At 42.4% G+C, this 23,625-nt stretch overlaps 1 protein-coding gene across 1 annotated transcript in view; it reads left to right on the top strand.

Moving 5' to 3' along the window:
* Positions 1 to 23,625, top strand: part of Dnah7 (dynein axonemal heavy chain 7) — a 239,656-nt gene that overhangs the window by 127,411 nt on the left and 88,620 nt on the right. The window contains exons 30-38 of the mRNA XM_023562205.2: positions 853 to 1,101; positions 4,410 to 4,559; positions 6,783 to 6,965; positions 7,718 to 7,894; positions 10,045 to 10,176; positions 11,463 to 11,687; positions 16,902 to 17,099; positions 21,569 to 21,724; positions 22,960 to 23,128. Coding sequence (XP_023417973.1) covers positions 853 to 1,101; positions 4,410 to 4,559; positions 6,783 to 6,965; positions 7,718 to 7,894; positions 10,045 to 10,176; positions 11,463 to 11,687; positions 16,902 to 17,099; positions 21,569 to 21,724; positions 22,960 to 23,128 — 1,639 coding nt within the window. The remainder of the gene's footprint in view (positions 1 to 852; positions 1,102 to 4,409; positions 4,560 to 6,782; positions 6,966 to 7,717; positions 7,895 to 10,044; positions 10,177 to 11,462; positions 11,688 to 16,901; positions 17,100 to 21,568; positions 21,725 to 22,959; positions 23,129 to 23,625) is intronic.

The raw sequence follows: 23,625 nt of genomic DNA, 5'->3' as shown, positions 1-23,625 counted from the left end.
TTATATGATTATACTGTTTTAATTTCCTAGCGTACCATAATTCAGTACCACAAGCCAGAGGCCATGCTCCCTCCTGAGGCTCCAGAGAAGGCTTCTTCCTCCTGCCTGCCTGCCTCCGGTGTCTCTGCAGTGCCCGAGGCTCCTTGGCTTGTGCCTGTGTCACTGCGGCCCTGCCTGCATCATCGCAGGGTCATCCCAGGGTCTTGTGTGTGACTTTCTCCTTTCTCTGAGACACCTGTCCCTGGGCTAAGGCTGTGTCCTAATCCATGTGGCTTTACTTAACTGATTACATGGATATGAGCCTGTTTTCATATAAGGTCACATCCAAAATTGTGGGTGGACAAGAAATTTGGGGGGCCATTCCTCAAACCATGCAACATATCTGCTGAAATACTTCCACGCTGATGTCTGAGGTATGCGTGAAAGATGTGAGCGTGCGGTAGTGTGGAGCACTGCAACATAGACAGGCGCTCCAGCTGGTCGTCCAGGCTCTCTGTCAAACGCTGAGCCGCCCTCGTGTCTGTGGGGAGTTGTTTGGGTACAGCAGGGTCTATCTCTGGACCCCTCACTTTGTCCCATGATATTGATTGTCTGTTACCTTTTCCCAATGTGACAACCTTTGTAATAGACCTTGAAATCATGTAATGTTATTTGCACAACTTTCTACTTACAAATATCATAAAACTACAAAAGCTCAAGCTGTAAAACTTTTAGCAGAAAACAGGAGGAGGTTTGACCTATTATTACTTAACAGCTTGCTTTCCATCTTTACATACGTATTTCAAATGATATAAAATATTTATACATATGTAATATAAATGTATAAAAACATTTCAAATCATCTCTTATCAGGGGATTACTTCAGATTTATTTCCTGGGGTGAAATTACCAAAGCCCGATTACAACGATTTGCTGGCAGCCATCAAAGACAACTGCGTCTCCATGAATCTGCAAATGACCAAGTTCTTCTCGGAGAAGATTCTTCAGATATACGAGATGATGATTGTGCGCCACGGATTTATGATCGTCGGAGAACCGTTTGGAGGGAAGACCAGCGCCTACCGTGTTTTAGCTGGTGCCCTGAACGATATATGTGAGAAGGTTCGTGAGGTTAACGCACTCTGCCTTGTGCAAGGGAGACCGCATGTCATTCTAGAAGGTGCTTTCAAATGGCGACTCCAAGAAGACTGAGTCAAAGAGAAATAAAATTGTAAAAGCAAAATGAAGCAAGTAGGAAGTTTAGGATATAGAATATGCCCCAGATTTACCTGCTATTTTAAAGAATTTTTATTTTAAGATGAAAAAAGAATAAAACTGATGATACAGAATTTCTAAACAATATGATAGGAGATTAACAGTGGTTAATGTATTGCGTGTTGTTATCTTCAAAGTAGTTCAGATTATAAGATACAGGCACAAAACGATCAGTCGAACAATGACAGCACAAACTGCTCTTTTTGATGAATTCATAGGGATTAGTAGTAGGTGTATCTATCTTTCCCCTTCTTTCTTTTCTCCTTTCCCCTGTCCCAGTTGTTCTGTACTTTTGGGCATTTTCTTTCCCTTTCCCTTTCACAATATCTGTTGTACATTTTGGATCTTACTTAGTCTTTCAGTTTTTTATAGTAGGGAGATAGTGTTATATTTACACATGTGAGTCTGATTTATTACACATGTGAGTGTGGTCTCAAGTTGCATTCATTTACCTATAGAAGCCTCAAGTTTATCCTTCTTTATAGTTGAGTGATATTTCATTGGATTAAAACGTCACATCATTTTTATCCATTTTATTTTGCGGTTGATGGGTTTTTGAGTTGTTTCCAAGATTTAGCTATTTTACTGCTATAAACATTGCATGGGCATATATCACTGGATATAGTATTCTCAAATCTTCTGGAAAAGTACCCAGAAGGGGAACGTCTGCATTGAATAAGGACCTCCCATCCTAGTTTTTTAAAGAATCTCCACACTGATTTCCACAATGGTTGCACTAGTCTACACTCCCACCAACAGGGGAGAAGGGTTCCTTTTTCCCCACAGCCCCTGGACCAGCATTTGTTATTGGTTGATTTCATGATGACAGCCATTCCTTCTGGGGTGAGATGGAATTTCAGTGTTGTTTTAATTTGCATTTCTCAAGTGACCAGTGATACCTTCTAATCTTTTATGTCTTTTGTCTTTCTAATTGTCAAGGTAATAAAATAGAGAAAAGTCTGAAAATACATAGAGCAAAGCCTGAAAGTTTTCTTCTAATATTTTCCTGGGAAGTTGCATTTGTGGTGAAAATGTCTACAATGATACTAGTGGATTAATTAGAGGAACGCACGTCTGTGTGTGTGCCTGAGGCTATGTATGCAGTACAAGCTTCTGTACATACATAATGACCACTCCAGTTCCTTAAATGAACAAGCCTCTGGCCTGCTGGAGTGTGCTCACAGAACTGGGCTGTTTCCACCGCTCCAGCTAGCGCTGCATTTCTGCTCACCTCTGCGTGTATTCTCAGCTGTCTTTATGGCATGAGTTTCAGTGTTCGCGTCCTGGGTGTGATTTGTGATCACTGCTCACTGGAGTCCTCCTTTCAACCGATATGACACTGTTTAGTTCATCCTCCTCCTCCTCCCCCCTCCCCCTCCTCCCCTTCCTCCTCCTCCTCCTCCTCCTCCTCCTCCTCCTCCTCCTCCTCCTCCTCCTCATCTCCTTGTCCTCTTCCTTTTCCATTTGGGGGCTGATGGAGGAAGCAGTCTGGTGCTCCCATGGGCCCCAGTGCGTGTGTATTTATCACCATGCCGACTGCCGTGCCGTTCCTGTCATGTTTCTTCCTCTTATTCGCCCACGCTCTTTCCTTGGTTTCCTCTTCTTTTCCTCCCCTTCCCTTTTTTCTTCTCATTCTTTTTACTCTGTGCTCTGTGCTGGCTTCCTTCTCCTATCTTTTTTACTTGTTTGTGCTTTGCTGGGTTTTCTCTCCCTCACTGGCCGTGTGCTGACTGAACAAAGCAGGGCCCCGCCGGAGGAGGAAGCCAAGGTCGCTCAGGACGTCTGTGTGGTTTGTGACCCGAGTGTGCTGGAGGACATGGTGGTACGTGAAGGTGCCAGCCCTCCAGGCCATGGTGCAGGAGCTAGAGGTCACGCGAGCCTTTGGGACAAATCTGTTCTTGGTGACAGCAGCTCTATCCCGATTAAGGAGAATTGAGCTTTCCTAGGCCTGTGAATGTAAGAAGTGGCATTAGTAAGCTATTCTTGGACACACAGAATAGCCAAAGACCTTGAGCTTGTCTTACTGGGTAACATTATTATTGCCGCAATTTTTCCTTTAAGTTGGTAGCTTGTATCCCAAGCTCTGGAAGTAGTGGGAAGAACAGAACACACACACTCTCTCTCTCTCCCTGTATATGTGTGTGTGTGTATATGTGTGTCATTATAAATATATAGACTGCAGTGCACTTTCAGGGTAGTGCAATTATTCCACATTGTACTATCACATATGACACACGCATTTGATAAAACCCATAGAATTACACAAGCCAAAACCTAAGCCCTAATTTAAACTACAGGCTTTCGTTAATCACAATGTATATTATATTATATTAATAGCGACTTCATATATAGCCTTTGATATACTCCTGTACTGCAAATTGTTGATTATTGGAGAAACAGTTGTCTGGGGCAGGGAAGTGTTTGGGAGTCTCTGTACTTTCTGCTCAGCTTTTCTGTAAATTTAAAACTGCTCTAAAACAATAAAGTCTATTAATTAAAAATTAAAAGCCTTGTAACCCAAGGGTGCCAACATCCCTTGTAATAATGCCGTAGAAATGACTTCCAGGATTCTGCCCCAAATGGACAATTTACCAATATTAAGCCTTTCGCCTCACAAGAAGTACATATTTCCCTGCCTTTACAGGTTCTAATTTCCCCTCAGAGATCATTCTGCAGCCAGGGTCAGCAAATTACAACTCATGGGCCGCATTCAGCCCAAAGCCTCTTTTGTGTAATGGGCAATGGTGTTAACATTTTTTTAAAAATGTGTTTTAAAGAAAGAAAAATAGAAACCTGGAAAGCCTATAATATTTACTCTGTGGCCCTTTGCAAAATAAAAATGCCGACTCCTGCTCCACAGTCTGAGACCTCCAGATTTTGTGCCACCTTTCCCGATTTCTTATAGGAAATTATACATTTTATGAGCTTTTAAATGCTAATGTAAAGATTACCTTAAAACACTGCCTTTCCGATTTTCACTGGCCTTGTAAGTAAAATACAGTTGGGTTGTAGACCTTGAGCTTAATAAAGTGACTCCTGGTGGCTTCTTTATAGGCTCCTTAGGGTCCTGTGTATATACAGTGACGTTTTTTATGAATAGAGATCGTATTCCTCTAAATAAGTCAGTGATTGCTTTTGTTTTGTTTTTCACTCAGGGGCTAATGGAAGAAAACAAGGTTCAGATCACGGTTCTGAACCCGAAGTCAGTCACCATGGGACAGCTGTACGGACAGTTTGATCTGGTGTCCCACGAGTGGTCGGACGGGATCCTCGCAGTCAGCTTCAGGGCCTTCGCCTCCTCCTCGGTGAGACACAAACCGCAGGGTGGGAGGTTTCTGATCCGCTCTGCTCTCCCAGGCCGGGTTATCCAGGAAGAGGGGCATCCGAGTCCCAGGTCCTTTGGTCCCCTCGGGAAGGTTCCTTTTCTGCCCACTTTGGCACACATGTGTGGCCCTGGGATTTAAACCCAGGGAGCAGACAGTTGCACCCTCAGATCTTTTCACTTTCTTGTGGGACAAGGCTTCAGCCCTGCACTGTCCTCCAGGTGGCTGGAGTTAGAGGTGTGTGCCCTGGGCTGGATTCCTTGGGCCACTTTTTGGGATGCTGCCGTGGTCACATCCACTGATCGCTGCATCTCCTCAAGGCGATCTTGAAAACGGTGTCTTGAAGTTCTGTCACCTGCATCCAGTGTGCTGGAGGGAGAGGGGCTGGTGGCTGGGATGTGGGTGGGGAAGAGCTGTGCCCGCTGCTGACTGTGGCACGGGAGAGGGCACTGCCCCACGCCTGCTCATCCACTCATGATGAGAGTCCACGCACCAGTGATGTCAGCATGGAAGCCCTCAGTGGGCAGGTTCCCGGGACTGTGCTGAGATGCTTAGCAAAGGGGCCCGGCCTGGGGCACCCAGGTTATTTGCTGAATAATTTGCTTTAGCATTGTTTTCTCCGTTCTGATGGCCACACATCCTACCGTTGGTTGTCTTTACTACTTCAGGAGCCCGCAGACTGGGCTCCTGAGTCTGTGTAGTAACAGAAATCTCAGCTCTTATGGGCACAAAGACCTGGGGCCGTGGGAAGGTAAGGACCAGCGCTCCTAAAGCAGAGATCTTGCCCGGACTAGAGTTCTCCCAGTAATCGTGAAGACATTTGTGAGCCTGGGTGAAGCCAGCCAAGGTCTGGGGTCAGTGATGTAGCTTCTCGGGTCATGCCTTGCCACTGTGGGTGCACTGGGGCCCAGAACAGCACAGGAAGTCTCTAGGTAATGTACATGTTTACCTCATTTGCACAGAAATAGTCACAGGCTGTGTGACCACTCTGGATTCAGCTATGTAGTTTGCATTTCTCATGAACGTTGTCCCAGAAATGTTGAGTTTCGAGGAAGCTATTTCCTCGGAGTCACACAGCAACTAAGTAGTAGACACAAATGAGAGGCAAAGTCCTTCTGACTGTGACGCACAAGGTCTCCTGAACAGGGCAGTGAGTCTCAGAGGGACAGGACCCAGGCACGGAAACCCACAGCCTGGGACATGTGGTCTCAAGATATCCCTGGGATTCACCTGTCCCGAGTTGGGAGCAGCCCGAGGCAGGTGACCACTGTCTGTCTCCTAGATGAATGGGCGGCCACGGGGCTGAAAACGTACCCAGGCGGGTTCAAATCCTCCTCCACTTCTGCCTTAAATCAGGTAGATCATCACTCGAAACCCAGAGGGAGAATCTCAACAGTGGAACCGGCATTTGCGCCTCAGTCAGCACCTGGCCTGGCCTCATATTTGTTGAGCATTTACTGTATTCAGAGCAATATGTAAACAATTTCATATTTAATAAATAATCGTGGGACTGTGACTGTTATGTTGGTTTGAATTTCCTACTCCATCATAAGACAGCCAGCCCCAGCAAGGCCATGTGTGTGTGTGTGTGTGTGTGTGTGTGTGTGTGTGTGTGTGTGGTTTAAGTTCATCCCACTTAGGTTTAAGTTCATCCCATGGAGGAAAGAATCCGGTGTATACACACTAATAATCAACCTATGTGAGCATGTGATAGTAGGATGCATGTTAAGACCAATCTGCGATTCTCAAAGAACAGACAAATCTGGATGAAATATCCACTCAGAAATTTGAGTTCAGAAACTTTGAGAAGATTAAACCTCAATGAACAATGGGATTCATCTGTGCACGTATTGGGCCTTTTTTTCGATCCTGGGATTGAATGAAGGATCACTCTACTACTGAGCTACATCCCCAGCCCACTTTTTATTTTTTATTTTGAGGCAGGGTCTTACTAAGTTGCCTAAGCTGGGTTGGAACTTCTTATCTTCCTGCCTGAGTCTCCCAAGCAGCTGGGATTACAGGCCGGCCTCCTCCGAGGCCGCTCGCTGCCTGGCACAAAAGCTGTGTGCGCACACAGTTTATTCAAAGGCTCGCTTGGGATATGCATAGTAAAATTAATTCTAAGACTTACATTTTTGATTTTAAAAGAATAACATTTCCTTCAACCCATTTTTTTGCTCTTTGTTTACAATGCGCATCAAACAGACTCCAGACAGGAAGTGGCTGATTTTTGATGGGCCCGTGGACGCGGTGTGGATAGAGAATATGAACACGGTGCTGGACGACAACAAGAAGCTCTGCCTGATGAGCGGCGAGATCATCCAGATGTCACCGCAGATGAACCTGATTTTCGAGCCAATGGATTTAGAAGTCGCTTCCCCTGCCACTGTAAGTTCTCAACTTTGTCATCAGCTTCTGAACTGGAAAATGTTACTTTTTAGTTCATGTAGCAGCTTTGACTTTGAATGAAAAAATATCAGTATTCATTTGGAGAGAGATCTGTGATTCCCAGATATGTCTGTCAACACAAACCCAGATGGATACTGGACAGATGGAACAGGACAGGCTCCTTTTGTGTCTGGGCTCATCTGGTAAAGTCAGACCTGAGCCCAGAGGTCATGGAATTACATAAAACTGAGGTTTTGCTCCAAGACCTTTCTGAGAACTCTAAGGGACAGGTGTTCCAGGTCATGATGCAGCAGAGGGCTGGGACCTCGTCTTGTCCTGATGCCCTGTTTTCCTCCTCTACCATCGTGGTCTGTAGTGATCAGGGTTTTCTCACATTGCCTCACCTTAGGTGACTGGCACAGTGACCCAGGAGCAGCCGCCTTCCCCAGCCCAGGATAGACCGGCCCAGAAAACCAAGGACCTTTGCTTTTAAAATCCACAAGAAAAAGTATCTCCTACCTAGGCAGGAAGGGTCAGATATGGGTCACTTGGCCACCAGCCTCCTCTGCCAGTGAGAAGGTGTCCACTAGGTTGTCACCAGCTGCCACCCATCCCCCCATCTGCCCTTCCCGGACCAGCCAGGGTGTCACCTGAGCTCTGCCTGCCTGAGAACAGAGCGGCCCACACCAGCATGTAATAACCATGCTTCTCTGTAAGCGTCATCTTGACCATGATTCCTGCCATCCTTCCAGGTCTCCAGATGTGGCATGATTTACATGGAACCGCACATGCTAGGCTGGAGGCCGCTGATGCTGTCCTGGTTAAATCTTTTACCTCCCTCGATCAGCGCCATTCAGAAGGAATTTATCACGGGCCTGTTTGACAGGATGGTGCCTGTGTCCGTGGAGTTTATTAGAAGGCATACGAAGGTGAGAGAAATGGAGGTTTAAGATTAAAATGAGCAAGGTAATTGCAAATTACCGAAATATATCAACTCAGTGTTTCTTTATGTTATCGACCAATGCACAACGTATTTCCCAACTGATTTTTATTAGTCTGTGTTTGCAGTGGGTAATGATTCCGTGTGGCGTGGTGTTGGACACAACACGCCTTTTTCCATCGCTTACTTCTCCCTCCCTCCTTCCAATTCTTGGTCCCCGCTCCCATTTGCAAAACCAATCATTTTCTTTTTCTGATTAGATTGAAAAAGATTTTAATTTATATGATTATTCTCCACAGTCTTTTAAATCTTAGAATTTGAGAAAATGTATTGCTGTCAGTCTTTGCTCTCTAAAAACAAAAACAAAACTCATGTGTTTACACAATCCTATCTTAATAAAAATAACCCAAAATGTAATTGCTTATTTCTGATGGATTTGTACATTTTAAATTTCCACTTTATAAGGTTTTTTCTCTAAAATAATCCAGTGCCCAAGGGAAGGATTGGAAAGAGGACCTTACATGGGCGTGACCACTTTTCTTTTCCTTTCTCCCAGTACGCACTGGAGTAGGGAAGATGGGGAGGTAGGGGAGGAAGAGTGGTCATGGGAATGGACGTCCGCACCTCTGAGAGCTGAGAAAGCCCCGTGAGCTCTGGAGCTCTCCTGCGGGAAGTTATGAAGTCCGCTCCATTTCTGTTTGGGGAGGTCTTGATCACAGGTCTTTTAGAATGACTGGCTCCAAGTAAATCTGGGAAAATAGGGCTGATATTTTTCTTGCTGTTGGACATGTAGTAGAAAACTTGAAGGAGCGTGGCTCAAGATACAGATTTGGAAGATGAAGTTTAAAATCCCGCTGATGTTCATTACTCAAAGGGCGAGTCCAGGGGGAAGGGCAGCGAAGGATAGACCATCAGGTGTACCGCACCGTGACTTAGATGAGAGAGAGGGCAGAGGCCAGGGTGTTTGACAAAGGAAGTGGTCGGTAGCCTGAGCTACTCCTAAGAAGTCAGGAGCAGGCTGGAAGGGGCTGACACGCTGACACTGGAACTTAGCCTTTCTATAGCAAAACAGAAGACTTTTAATGAAAGTTTCCTGAAGCGGGCTCTTTCTCTGTGTCTCTTAAAGAAATCATGAAGCCAGACTTAGTGGCACACGCCTGTAATCCCAGCTACTCGGCAGGCTGAAGCAGGACAGTTGCAAGCTCAGTGCAGCCTGGGAAATTTAGCAAGAGTTGGTCTCAAGTTTTTAAAAACTTAAAGAGATTTTAGGAATATAGCTCAGTGGTACGGTGTGCTTGACTGGCATGCAGAAGGTGGGGGTTTAATCCCCAGTACCACCAGCAAAAAAGTAAATAAGGAAAGAAGTTACGAACGCCCATGACTTCCTGCAGTCCCAAGGGTCTGCCTCCTTTGCAGGAATCCCTATTTGGGTTTTAGTGCCCTGTCCCCGGCTGGAAACTCAGCCCTCACTGTTGCTTCCTGCTGCTTCCCGAGCCAGAGGCTGTGATAAGAAGCCGGCTGTTTCCAGTCTTCACAGTCCGTGTCAGAGACTGGGGTTTATGCAGGGCATTCTCCACAGAGCTTTGCGGCCCCAAAGTCTTCTTGTTTACCCTCTGAAATATCACCCCAGTGTCAAAAAGCCAAGCACGTCTCATTTGCTGTGCTCCCCCAGTATTTGTGTAGACCTCAGGATTTGGAAATGTACTTCATAGAGCTGGGCTTCCTAGAGTTACAGCCATGCTTGTAGATACGTTCTTAAGATGGATTTTATGTATTAAGCATTGTAGGAATGCAGCCTAACTGCCTTTTCTGAGAGACTTTGACTGTTTTGATTTATAAAGTTAATAAAGCACAGAACTAGTATCTTTGATTAAACTAACTAAACATGTGCCAGTAATTTTTTTTTTTTAATTGAGAATTGGTAGGAGAGGTTAAGGAGCGGCATTTCCCAAAGTGAAATTCCATGCGAGGGAAGGGATTCAGATGTTCTCAGTTTCTCCAGGAAGCAAGAACTGTGACAGCAACTCTTACTGATACGTAGCTGTTGGAATTGAATGAGTTCAGTAAGCCCCAGCTTGACGCCTCTGTATCACATGCCTGATTTAAATCTGTTGCATGTATTTTCCCCCGACTTTTCAGGAATTGTCTCCGACTACAGATACAAACCTGGTCCGATCCTTAATGAATCTCATAGACTGTTTCATGGATATTTTTGTGGATGAAGCCAAGGTCAAAGAGCGAAATGACCGAGAAGTCTACTCTCTGCTCGAGGTGAGGCCCTCGCCTCTGTGTTCTGAGTGAAGGTGTCTCCTGCTTCCCCGGTGTCCTGATTCACAGGACAGTGGCTAGAGCTAGGGTAGGGGCAGAGTCCTGCCCTGAGCCCCAGGAGCCGGGGGAGCTTCCTAACCAGCTACCGTGCTGTGTTGTGAGCTTTGTGGGGAGCCCCAGGGTCACCCCAGTTCTACGGCTGAAATCTTAGGCCACCTGACCAGTCTCACAGATGCTCTGTTCTCTCCAAACCGTAATAAAATTAGTTTTCCCACCTTAATTTTCTTCCTTTTTCCATGATAACAAATTTCAATACGTGTGTATAGGAAGGTAGGTGTATGGATGGGCATTGTTATATTTTTAGGTTGCAGAAAGCAAGAAAATATACAGTAATCATAAGGGAATTTTTCAAGTAGAAATTCACATAGCAACAGAATCTGGATATTTTTAACAAAAATGTTGCGAGTAGTATTCAGAGTATCCTTATAATGTGGTCAATGTGGAACTCTTACAGTTTATATTTTATAAAATCAATTAATTTTTGAGGAAAAGTAGACACTAAGAGAAACAGTGTGTGCAAAAAAGTAGACAGGGCAGCCGGGCTGACAGAGACTAGGGCCAGGACCTGCCTGGCAAGGGCAAGATCGTGAGTTCGATTCCCAGTACAAAAAAAAAAAAAGAACTAGAGTCTAGAGCTTTTCTGAGCATAGTCAGGACTCTGTTTGCTTTAGCATTTAAAAAACGATTTGATTTTGAACAAGCGGACTGATTTTCTCACCCACATAGGGCCTGGTCTGCCCCTGCCCGCTCTGCCTATGCTGGTGTCTTTGGCTTGCAGGATGGAAACTTTAATTTCTGTGTATTGCTGCAAATAAGAGAAGAGAAATTGGTTCTACTTAAACTAAACCCAGCACGTCAAAATTTAAATCAATAACATATATTATAGCTATTTCCTTGTCAAATGTGCCCTAAACCTTAATCAAGTTATCTCAGTGTTCCTTTAATATCAAGCTCTTGATTTCTTGAATGCATATATATATATTTAATACCATGCATTATACCATATTAGTCATTCTGAAGTGTTGGTATGGCTGGAATTTGTACTTTGCATTGTATTATCTTTAAGGATTGATAATTGACTCAGTGTGACAAAGATGACCCGTTGCCCCGAAGTCCTTGGGTGTCAGCCCTGGGTTTTTTCTGGCCCACTCGTCCCATCCGCCATCAGCTGCCAGGGGAAGCGGCGGTCCCTCTCTAACTTATGCTCTCTCCCCATCTCGCCATTGCAGGGCATTTTTATTTTCTCCACAATCTGGTCCATTGGTGCTTCGTGTACAGATGAGGACCGGATGAAGTTTAATAAGATCCTCCGAGAACTCATGGAAGGCCCGATTTCAGACCTGACGCGAAATAGGTTCAAATTACAGAGTGGAACTGAGCAAGTGTCCTCCAAGGCGCTGACGGTCCCATTTCCTGAGAAGGGGACTATTTATGATTATCAGTTTATCACTGAGGTAAGGGGTCTGGAGCAAGTGGAGTCTCTCTCTCTCTCTCTCTCTCTCTCTCTCTCTCTCTCTCTCTCTCTGTCTCTCTCTCTCCCCCTGACAGCACACATATAACAGCTTTGGAGTCAGACACACTGGAGGGGCTTGGACTGGTCATTTTCCTCAGGGCTTCAGCTTGGTGATAACAATACCCAAAGGCCCAGTGGCACTCTCTGAATAGAATGTCACAGTATGGTGTCTCACCAGGGCCTGGCACATAGCGTTCAAGGACTCCTCTTGCAGAGAGATCCGCATGTACCTGAGAACACTAAGGGGCTAGGTCCTGTCCGGACACAGCCAGTTAAATGCCAGCATCTCCCAAAAGGGTTGGACAGTAAAGCTCGGGTTGTGTCTGTTTGTTTTTGTGTAACAACTCCCACAGGTATTGTCCTGAGGACAAAGTTCAGGAGTACATATTACTCCAAATGTATAAATTTAGGTAAAATTGGCATCATGCCACGTGGTCAATGGACAATTTTTAGCTTCCTTTTTCACTTAATAAAGAAAACACCTTCCCATCCCATGAATGTCTCTTCTGTAAATTTCATGAAGCCTCCTTTGATGACTGTTCTTGGACATATATCATGGTGGATACATCTCAGGATGAAGTTAAATTTTTAGAAAATGCATTACTGCAATGAGTTTTTAATTTTATGGCTCTTAAAAGGTGTTACCACTCAGCGCTCAGGAATTCTTCACTTTGCCCAGCACAAAGATCACCGCTTTATCTTGGCTAATTTTATTTCAAGTTACTAACAGGACCCTGCATTTTAGAGCACTTTACAGTTTATTACACTTTCCACAGTTATTTTTACTTTGTTTCCCAATACCTCAGTGAAACAGGAGGGACAGGGTTCTTTTGTGGATAAGGGAATTGGGGTTCAGAAGTCTCCAGGGAGCGTTCTGGGGTCACACAGTCTCTCAGTGACTCCCCAGTGCAGGTTTTCTGATTCTTATTCCCTCCTCCTCCTATGATGGTGTACGTGTTTGAAAAGGTTGTCAAGTATGTGGGAAGTTGTGATTTTCTTCATCAGGTCTAGAATCTGCAGTAATTCAACACCTCAAAAATATTTCCACTATACACACAGCTGTGCTCTGGGAGACGCGCGGTGAATAAAGGATAATTCTGCCCTCAGTGAGTTCTTGTCCTCTTCAGGGACAGTCACGCCGCTTCGTGGGCCGTGGGAGTGCTCGGGTCCCACCCAGGGCTGGGAATACGTGGGGTTCATGGGGTTGGGGGTGAGGATGGTTTTGGGTAGGGTGAAGTAAGGGACGGATGAGTCTGAGTTCTGATGCGCTTTAAATGAGTGGGAGTTTAGATTTTAGACTGCATTAGGAAAGTGACACTTTCCTAGGGAGAAAATTAACATATTTTGACAACAGTCAAGAAAGTTAAGATTCTCATTCACAAGCGAATTGGATGTAAAAATATAGCAGTACATTAACCCAGAATAATCACAAATTAGGAAATTTTACTGCATTGTAGATTTTTTTTATTTAAGGAGAAAAAGAAAAAAAAAACAAAAAGGGTACAAGTGATACAGAATTTCAGAAAAAACAAACAGTAGGAAATCACTAGTTAATAGATTACATATTGTTATCTTAGAAATATTTGTTCAAGTTACAAAATTAAAGCATATAAAGTGGACATTCAAACAGTGAGACTGGTTTTGTTCAATGATCCAACAAAATTCAGTAATATGGTTATCTATCTTATACACTTAAATATACATGCAGTTATATCATTTAGAGCACTTTCTTTTCCTTTCTTTTGTACAATGACAATTACACATTTTGGGTTTTGTTACTCCCACAGTTCTTGTTACTTTTTTTTTGAAGAGAGTAAAACCAAATGTGACATAACAGAACAGAGTCAGTCAAATCAAAAGGATAGACAGATAATGTAAAAACAAAATACTAGGTGATCAACCATGGTTACCCATACTGCCTCTTGCTATCTTAAAAAGAAATTGCCTATATCATCAGTTATGATAAAATTGAACAAAACAATAAAGAATAAAACCAAAACATTGGAGACATTACAGGGCTTTAAAAGAAGATAATAGTCAACCAGAATGGGCGTCATAATGAATCTTATTGTCTTTACAGTTGTTGCCTATACTTTTGAACTTGGTACTATCAAGCAAAGCAGAACAGGGGAAAATCAGTCAAAGCAAGCTGGTGAGGGCTATACAGGGTTTCAAATCAAGTTGATAGGAAATCAAAGTGGGTTACTATAATGTGTCCTGCTTTTTTAATTTTTCCCTAAATTAAAAAGATAAAAATAAAAAGTAAATAATTAAAGAAAAAGAGACTGAGATAAAAGAGTGCATAACAACAAAACAGCGCAGGTCAAAGCATAACCATTTAAGCAAAATAGTGTTTCACCACAAGATATCCTGACATAAAAGTAGTTACCATAGTGTCTCTTTCCTTGAAATCTTTGAGTATAACTTCGTATACTGTAGCACCAAACGTATCAAGACAGTGTAAAACCATTCAAAAGAATGACAGTATTATAGGGTATTTAGAACCAACTATCAGAAAATGAACAATGGTTTCTGTATAATCTCCTTGTCTATAAAAGTTTTTGCTTATATTATCATATATAATAAAATCCAATAAGATACAACCTGTTAAGACCGATGGAGACAGAAGAATAAAAGCTTGATGGGGCTTTAAAACAAGATGATACTAAATCAGCACTAGCTATTATGATGTCTTGTTTTCTCCAAAATAGCTACCATCCGATCTTCTCTGCCTCGTTTCTGTTGAGCTCTTTTTCTGTCGTTTGTTGTCAGTTTGTCTTTTTCATTTCGCTTTCTGGTCCATTCATTGTGGCCTCTCTGCCACTGTTTCTGAAGTCTTGGTATTTTCCTTTTTTAGAATATCCTGCAGTATTCTCTGTAGAGTTGAATGGTGGTTGCAAATTCCCCTAGTTCCTCTTTATCCTGGAAGCACCTTGTTTTTCCCTCAATTTCTAGGGACAATTGTGCAGGATATATCAGTCTTGGCTGGAGGTTGTTATCTTTCAAAGCTTGAATTATTTCCCCCCACGCTCTTCATGATTTGATCGTTTGTGCTGAGAATTCTGCTGTAATTCTGATAGGTGTTCCCTTGTAAGTGATCTGTTTATTGTCTCTGGTGGCTTTTAATATTCTGTTCTTATATTGGATTTCTGGAATTTTGATTATTATATGCCTGGGTGTAGCTCTGTTTGGGTTGTAGGTAGCTGGGGTACTGTATGCCTCATACATCTGAGTATCTTTACCTTTTGCTAAATTAGGGAAATTCTCCTGGATTATTTCTGTGAATAGCTTTCGCAGTCCATTTGGTTGTGTCCCTACTTCTTCTTTTATGTTCTTAATTCTTAAGTTATAGATCCTCTTATCTTCTAGCCTTTGTATTATTGCTATTTGTTTTTTTGTTATTTTGAAGAAGTTTTTCATTTCATGCTCCCATATTACAAATCTGCCCTCCAATTCAGATAATCTATCCTTAGTTTCTTTCAAGCTGTTATGCCAGCTTTCAATAGAGTTTTTAGTTTCCTGGTAATCTCCTTGAACCTGCTTCACGTATTCTATGTTTTCTCTATTTTCTCCATCAAACAATTCTCCCCTTTTTTTCTGTTCTTCCATTCCACCATCTGTTTTTTCTTGGGCGGTGCTTAGCATTCCTCTAACTGTTCTACTTATATCTTGCTTTATTTCATGAAATACTTCATTTTTAAACTCGTCTATGAGGCTCTGGAGATATAGCTTTATGTCTATTGGTGCCGTGTCTGATATTGCATGTTTTCTGTCTTCCTTTGCATTTCCCTTTCCTGGATCAGTGTTCTCAGGATTGGGGACTGAGGACCCTTTCTTGTTGCTTCCTCTTCCCATACTTTTTGTTCCTTATATACAAGCGAATGCAGGAGGCCCAATTTTTTTCTCTTTTTCCATTATAGTTTGTTTGAATTGTGCCGGCTAGGTGTTCCCGCTCACTGCAGTGTACTAGGGAGACACAGACCTGGGCAGCCTCTGCTGGGCCCACCCCTCCAGTCAACCTATGGAAGGCTTCACTGTTAGGGTGCACCTCCAGGCACTGGGACCTGGTTTGGGCTAGCCTACTGGGTCTTAGTCAGTGGTGTCATGCAGGCCAGGCACTCCCCACCAATCCCGCTTGAGAGGGGAATATGCCACTAATGTCACTGCAGTGCCCTGTTCCGGCAAGTCTGCCCGGTCCCAGTATGTCCTTTGCTGGAGTCCCTACTCTATGAAAGGGTCCCTGTTCCACTCACTCACCGCAAGTCGATGTAGGGCTTCCTGCTAGTCCCACTCCCAACTCCATTTGCAGATTCCCACTCTCAGAGATTTCGCGTGTCTCTCTCCCTACCTTGCAAATTTGGATGCAGCAGCGGCAGCAGGAAATTCTAATCACGGCTTCCAGTGGCTTGGGTTCTAGCTTATGTGCTGAGATTTTATCTGTTCCTGTTATAGCACCAGGATTGGATTTCCAGTTGGTTTCTCTTAGCTTAGTTCATTCCTGGGTCAGCAGGGTATATTTCCCCTTGCTTAGGATTCCTCGTACCACACCATTCCTGGATTTTAAGTGGGGTATCTCAGAGAGCCTCAGGAGCTGCTGCTATCTATCTCCCATGTTCTTACGGAAGTTGCATTGTAGATTTGTAACAATGCAGTGTAAATGTAGTTAACATTGTTGAGCCATATGCTTAAAAACGATTGAGTACACTGTGTTTGTGTTTCAATTATAATTTTTAAAAAATAAATCATGCCTGAAATGATAAGCTAATCCTATAAATATCCCTATAAAGGTTAAGTGATATGCAATTGATCCATGTTAATAAATAATAAAATTTTCTATTAACATGGATCAAATGAAATTCTTTTTAATCTATTGATTAGTGCAGTTTTCTCAATGCTATTGAAGAATGTAATATTTATCAACCCAATAACTGATCATTGAGTTGGTATAAGCAGTAGTTTTAGGATGTCAAAATATAGCAACATTTATTGTCATTCCATTTTTATTCACCTGAGAGCCAAGATTCTCCTAGTTTACCCATAAAATTTAACTTGTAAACTGTTGTTAAGTACGGGTGTGGGTTGGGCCTGATCTTTCCTACAGTGATGCCAAGGGCAGGGTGTGTCATAACTTCCCTATGGGCTTTTACCCCGACAGGGAGTGGGGCGGTGGGAACCATGGATAAAGAAACTGGAAGACGCCCCTCCGATCCCTAAAGATGTGCTGTTCAATGAGATCATCGTGCCGACCCTGGACACAGTCCGATACTCTGTGCTGATGAACCTGCTGACTACACATCAGAAGCCTTCAATATTTGTGGGGCCGACGGGAACGGGGAAGAGCTCCTACATCACTGTGAGTGTGACAGAAACCCCAGGTTGGAATGTGCGGAACAGTCCTGAGGGTGCTGTTGTTTAACCAGCAGGCTTAGGTAATTTTTAGGAAATACTCGAGTATTTTGTTTGATCCACAGAGATCTTGGGGCAATTGTCTACCTTTGGAAAACTGATTACAGACATTGTGCCCAAACTGTTTCACATCTGTCCTGTGCTGCATTTATCACATAGGCAGCCGCTGTCAGATGACAATGTCATTCAATGTCGTTAAATTACTGTCCCATGTGTGTCTGTATTTTAACAAGAGAAGCTCGTTCAGGGTGAAAGTTACACCCTATAAAAGTGTCTTAGTTCACTGCATTCGATATTTAATTTTCCGAGTTATTTTTCTCTCTAGACGATTACTGTGAGTGAAAAGCTGGCTTTTCTCTGTGATCCTTGGAGCCACACTGGTTGGTGACTGAGATCTCATGGCAGTGACAGGGGCACTGTCCAGGCCAGGGTGAGGGGACCACTGGCATCGCCCGTCTCTCACCCAGCCTCACAGCCATCTGTGTTCCCCCAGTTTATGATAGTGCTTCCTAGTTCTTTATTAATTTTATCTTTAAAATTTAATTATTTAATACTTCCATAAGACCTTTAGATAAATGGTTAAATAATTGTCCAGGTACTGTTTCCTTGCTGAATCATCTCACTCACGAAATCATGAAACCATGCTCTCATCACTGACCGCACGCTTCGATGTATCAGGAAAGATCTGAGCAGGTGGAGGAGAGAGGCATTCAAGTGTCAGCGTGGCCTGTGTTTTCTCTTCTTTTCTCTTTTGAGATAAAGTCTTTGTTCAGGCTGGCCTGACCTCACTATGTAGCCCAATCTGGCCTTGAACTCTGTGATTCTCCTGCCTCAGCCTTCAGAGTGTTGGGATTAGGCGTGCACCATCAAAAGAGATTGAAAATGCAGGAAGCTGAGGGGTTTAGCCATGTTATCTAGCCAGTGTGGAGAGGTGACATGATTCAGGGCCTTCCCTGGAGGAAAATACAGCTTCGGTGTTTTGTATCTTCATCCGATGCAGGCAGGTAGCAAAGCGCCCGGCTAAAAACGCTACTTTTCACAAAATTGGTAACTCGATTTGTAACCTGCTTTTCTCTTTTCACTTAAATTTTAAACATTTTCCTGCTTCATTATATACTGTAAATGTTCTCTTGTTTTGTTATTATTTTACAAGATGATTTAAAGAACATCACTGTTTTCTGATGATTTTTTCAAGTTCCTAACTTTTCCGGTATTCTGCCTTCAATATAAGATGCAGTGAACTTTCTTTGTAGTTGAATCTTTGCTCTCATCCCTTTTTATTTACTGAGGAGCAGTTCCTGGATTTCTAGAACTAAAATTGTTGGTTTTTAAGTATTAAGCAAAATTCTACTGACAGAAGACCTTAAGTGGAATTTGGATGCCCCAATTGATTAAGACTTCGTTGGGTTTTGAACAGCACAGTTTTGAGGCTGAAGGCCAAACGTTTCTTCTTCAGTGAAATAAAATCTATGCTGAGACAGTTTCATTTTTAAAAAGTAATTGTATGAAGGAACAATTCATGTCAGATGCTACCTGTATGTACTTACGTTTTACCTCATTGAATTCAGTCATTAAAGAGGAATGTTAGTATTTAAAGTGGTTTTCTCTTCAAACTAGTGAATGTCTAGATATATATATTTTTTAATAAACAGTGAAAAATAAATAGCTCTCTAGAGATGACATAAAAATGCAGTGAATGCCAATGACACTTTAGAGAACTTTACAAGACACCTTCTTAAGACCAATATGTTGAAGAGGTTAAAATCTTGTGATGGGGACCATATTGTTGTCATTGGGTTACTAAAATAGCTGCCACAAAATAAAGAATTTAGTATTCATTTTGTTTCTCATTTAAATATCAACTCTGTTCACATTTGAATATTTTCCCTTCTGCATAAAACTACATAGTTTTCATAGAATAATTTTAATTAACTCATATAAATTGGCCAGGAAATTTGTAAAACATATAGTTTTTATAGGCATATACTTAATTTTCAGAGTGTTATATGTTAAAATAAAAAACATTTAGTTTTTTAATGGGCCAAGTGGAATTTATTCTTGGGAGAATTATAAGAGATACTGATATTTCATTTAAATTAAAGAATAAAGTTTACCTGATGGTAGCCTATGAAAACATGATATTTTATGTAATTTTGAGGAATCATAAAAATGTACTTCTTTATTAATCTTTAATCAATTTTTGTCAACTTTGACTTTAGGGAAACACTTGATAATGGTCTTATAACATATATGACATGATCAGTACACCGAATGATAGTGTATTTGTTGTCTTGTTTAATTACATTCTTTTTGCTTTCTTTTGGTTTTATTATTCATATGATCTATTTCTGCCTATCCTTTGTACTTTAAGTATGTCTGCATGTTAAAAGACTCAACATGTAGCTGCATTTTGTATTTGTGTGTTAATCTGCATCGTTTATGAAGATTTATCTCAGGTAAATTGTCATGAAGAGTCATACTTCTGTATTTATAGTTTTGTTTAGTTTTTAATGTTTCTTTAATCTATTCATATGATATTGTGTTATTTTCTCCCTGGTGACTTACTAGGTTGTGTAAAGTATTCAAAATTCTATTAGCATTATTTAAATCTACTTTAAAGCAGTTTTCTCCGGACTATAATCTTCTGTAAATTTGGTTTTAAAGTTATTGGGGTGTGAGTGACAGTCTCCATCCTGTGACCCACTTTCCTCCTACTTAGATGTAGGAGGGTGTGATACTGCTATGGCATCCCCTGTTCTTTTTACCACCAATTTCATTATTTTATTGCTAATAACTTTTAATATTACGTTTCAGCTCTTATTAGTTTTAAATATTAATTACCCCAAGATTTGGTTCTATAGCCATTTATACACCATAGTTAGATTTAGTTCTGATTTTAAAGGTCTCTATGCTCACTGCCAAACTTTCTATGCCAACACTTATGCAAGTGCAAAGACTCATTTTCATTCTTGTTTTGTTTATCCTTCCAACCAACCATCCATCCATTGATCCATCCACCCATCCACCCATCCATCCATCCACCCACCCATCCATCCATCCACCCATCCACCCACCCATCCACCCATCCACCCATCCATCCAACCATCCATCCATCCACCCATCCATCCACCCATCCAACCATCCGTCTGTCTGTCCATTGTCTGTCTGTCCATTCATCCAGCAAACACGTGTCTTGCTTGCATTCAAATTTGGTAGTCATGAAAATAGTTATTTAAATCATAAAAGTCATGAAAGTATATCTCTGTCCTTATTTTGCACTTTGCTTTTCCTTTTTTGTACTTATAGATGTGAACAAAACTCCTGAAAGGTGATTTTCAAGAGAGCACATTTTACAGTGTGCTCCTTTTATTTAAAAGAAAATAAAATTTTCAAAACAGCTCTCATGGGCTGGCGGAAGACTTGAAAGCTACCCCTAATTCTGCGGCCTGTGACTCCTTCCTGCTTCTCTTGTTCTGCCTCTGGGGATTCCTGACATGGGCACTGTGTGCGGTTATTAACAGCAACACCATGCATGTTCCTTTTTAAAAATGTGGGCTGGGGGCGGGGATTTAGTTCAGTGGTATAAGTGTCTGCCTGGCAAGCATGAGGTCACGAGTTTGATCCTTGATACCAAAAAATAACAACAACAACAACAAAATGTGGGCCAGGGATTTAGCTCAGTGGCTCAAGTGCTTGCCTGATAAGCCCAAGGTGGCGCGTTTGATCCCCATACCAAGAAAAAAGTGTCCCCTTGATAAATGAGTTAATATTTCCAAGTGTGCTTTCACTTGCTCGATTATGATAATGTTCCGTGCATAATGGTGTTATGGAAAGGGAAATTACTTGAACTGTTTGACCACCTGATATTTAGGGTTAGCAATGCAGTATCTTCTAAACAATAAAAGTGAATTCTGGAAGCAGTTATTGGGCAGAAGGTTTGGAAAGGCAAAAAGCGCTCCACCTGTGCTCTGTTATCCATGTGTGTGCATGGTGGGTAGTACTCATTAAGAACTTGTGATCTGCTCGAGATTTTCTCGCCAGCTGGCCTGTCTTAGGGAAGGAATGTGCCCTCATGGGAACTCCTGAGGGACAGAGAGAGGGTTAGGTGAGGAGAAGCAAGAGTATTTGAAAAGCTCCTGGGGAGATTCCCCGACACACATCCTCATTATGAATGGCTGGAACGCTATCTGCTTTCACTGAATTCCATTTTGAAATTCCATTACATAAATTTAAGTCTTCTAACTTACGGAAAGGTAACTTGGTGTTTAAGTGGAAAGACACTCCTTAGATTCCATCTCTTTGCAATGTCATGACATGAAAGGCTGAATCTGAGGTTTTTGTCACCAGTGATGTTTACTGTTTATTCTGAAATGTCAAAACCATTTCAGCTCTGATTTGTTGTTTCTTTTTATATAGAATTTTCTTTTAAATCAACTCCATAAGGAAGTCTACAAACCTCTGATCATCAACTTCTCAGCACAAACTACAGCAGCTCAAACCCAGAATATTATTATGTCAAAACTGGACAAAAGGAGAAAGGGAGTGTTCGGTCCTCCTCTGGGCAAGATAATGGTAATAGTTTTCTTCTTCTATATCAGTAATAAAACACTGGCCCTATGCACGTTCACTACTACCCTTAGAACAAGGAAACCAAACACACTGAGACTGGATTTTTTGTTTTGTTTATCACAAGTTTTTATTAAAAATTTACTACAACTGGTAGTATTATTCCACTCTCAGCACTGAGACAAAATACACAATGCTTAAAGCTTATTGGGAGGAGCGAGTTGTTTGGCACATGGTTCGTAGGTTCAGTCCATGGTCTGTTGGCTCCAAGGCAGAAACAACATGGTGAAGGGCTTGGCAGAGGGAAGTTACTCAACCCGTGGCATCCAGGAAGTAGAGGGAAAGGGAGGAGGTAAGGACCTGAATATGCCCTTCCCGCTCACATAGCAGTCACCCACCTCTTCTGATCAGGCCCAGTCACTTAGCAGCACACTCAACTACAAACTAACCAACAGGATAATCCATGGGTCAGTAGAGAACCACAATGATCTAGCATTTTCTTCTAGCCCATCTCTGCACACAGTGAGGGCACAGTTTTGATCTAAACCACAGCACTGATTATAGTTCTCTGTGCACTGGATGTGCTTTTGGAAACACGGTATTGCTGTGTTGTCCAGCTGACCTCAGACTTGCAATCCTGCTGCCATAGTCTCTTGAGCAGCTGGAATTATAAATGTGTACCCCTGTAACCAGCTTGCCTAGATGCCTAGGTGTTAAAAACCAGCAGTCACTCACTGAATTAAAAGTAGATCATTCCTTTGGGGTATTATTTATCCTTCTAACTCTTTTGCTGACATATTTTCCCAACAGAATCTTTACTGGTTGCTCTTCTAACCTTTAAACTCAGCTACAAGATCACTTAATCTCTATTGCTCCTTGAAGTATGCAGTTCTCACTTCAAAGGATGCAGTTATCTACAGACACCATTTCTGTGAATTTCAGTATTATACAAGGAAAAAGAGATGCGGTATATTGAGAACCCCTATAAAAGGATTAAAAAGACCTAAACTAGTAACCTAGAAAGATCAGTAATGAGGTCTTCCTATTCCTAGAGGACAAGAAATAGGAAAAATTTCTCCCCAGTCCATGAAAGCTAAATATATATTATTCTTGCTTGAAAAATAAACTATTGCTTCCCATGTACATACTCTGCTAAAAGAAAATAATGTGATAGTTTGACTCGTCGTGGGAGGCTGTATCGAGGCGTGGACGTTTCCAGCACCTGCTGCCTTTTGTTTCAGGTTGTGTTCGTGGATGATGTCAACATGCCCGCTCGGGAGGTCTACGGGGCCCAGCCTCCCATCGAGCTACTCAGGCAGTGGCTGGACCATTGGAATTGGTACGACCTCAAAGACTGCTCTGTGATCAAACTGGTGGACATTCAGATCATGTGTGCCATGGGGCCTCCAGGTGCGTGCTCTGAGTCTGTGACTTTTAAGATAGAAGATCACTCTGACTGTCTCTAAATACGTAACTGGGAGAAGAGAAACCTCACTGGACCCTGAGTCGCTGTGTTTAGTGTGTGCACGTTTACTATGTGCCCCCCGACCTCACGCATCACAGTGGTGACTCTGTGAAGGGGGCGGCCCTGGTTGGATCATTTCCTAACCCGTTCTCTCCCACTTTCGGGAAGTGGCTTGCTGTTTCCCACCCCTGCATTCCAAGAACCCAGATACCTCCATCACCCCAGGGCGGCTCTTCTCCTTTGGTTTAAAGCTTCAACCGTGTAGAGTAACCTGGTTTCAGAGACCCCTCTCCCCATCCAGGTCCATTAAGTCCCATTGCCGTCTGGCCCTGAGTTTAGACTGGCTGCTAAGGCACTCCATGAGAGAAATGGCAAAAAGAGCCCTTAAATATCCTCCTCCTTGTCCACTGAGAAGTGTATAGATTCAGAGGACACTTCAGGG

Source organism: Cavia porcellus, unplaced genomic scaffold (assembly GCF_034190915.1).
Source record: "Cavia porcellus strain 051 isolate PalLab524CR breed Dunkin Hartley unplaced genomic scaffold, mCavPor4.1 scaffold_12, whole genome shotgun sequence".
Lineage (NCBI taxonomy): Eukaryota > Metazoa > Chordata > Mammalia > Rodentia > Caviidae > Cavia > Cavia porcellus.
This window is presented reverse-complemented; position numbering and strand designations above follow the sequence as displayed.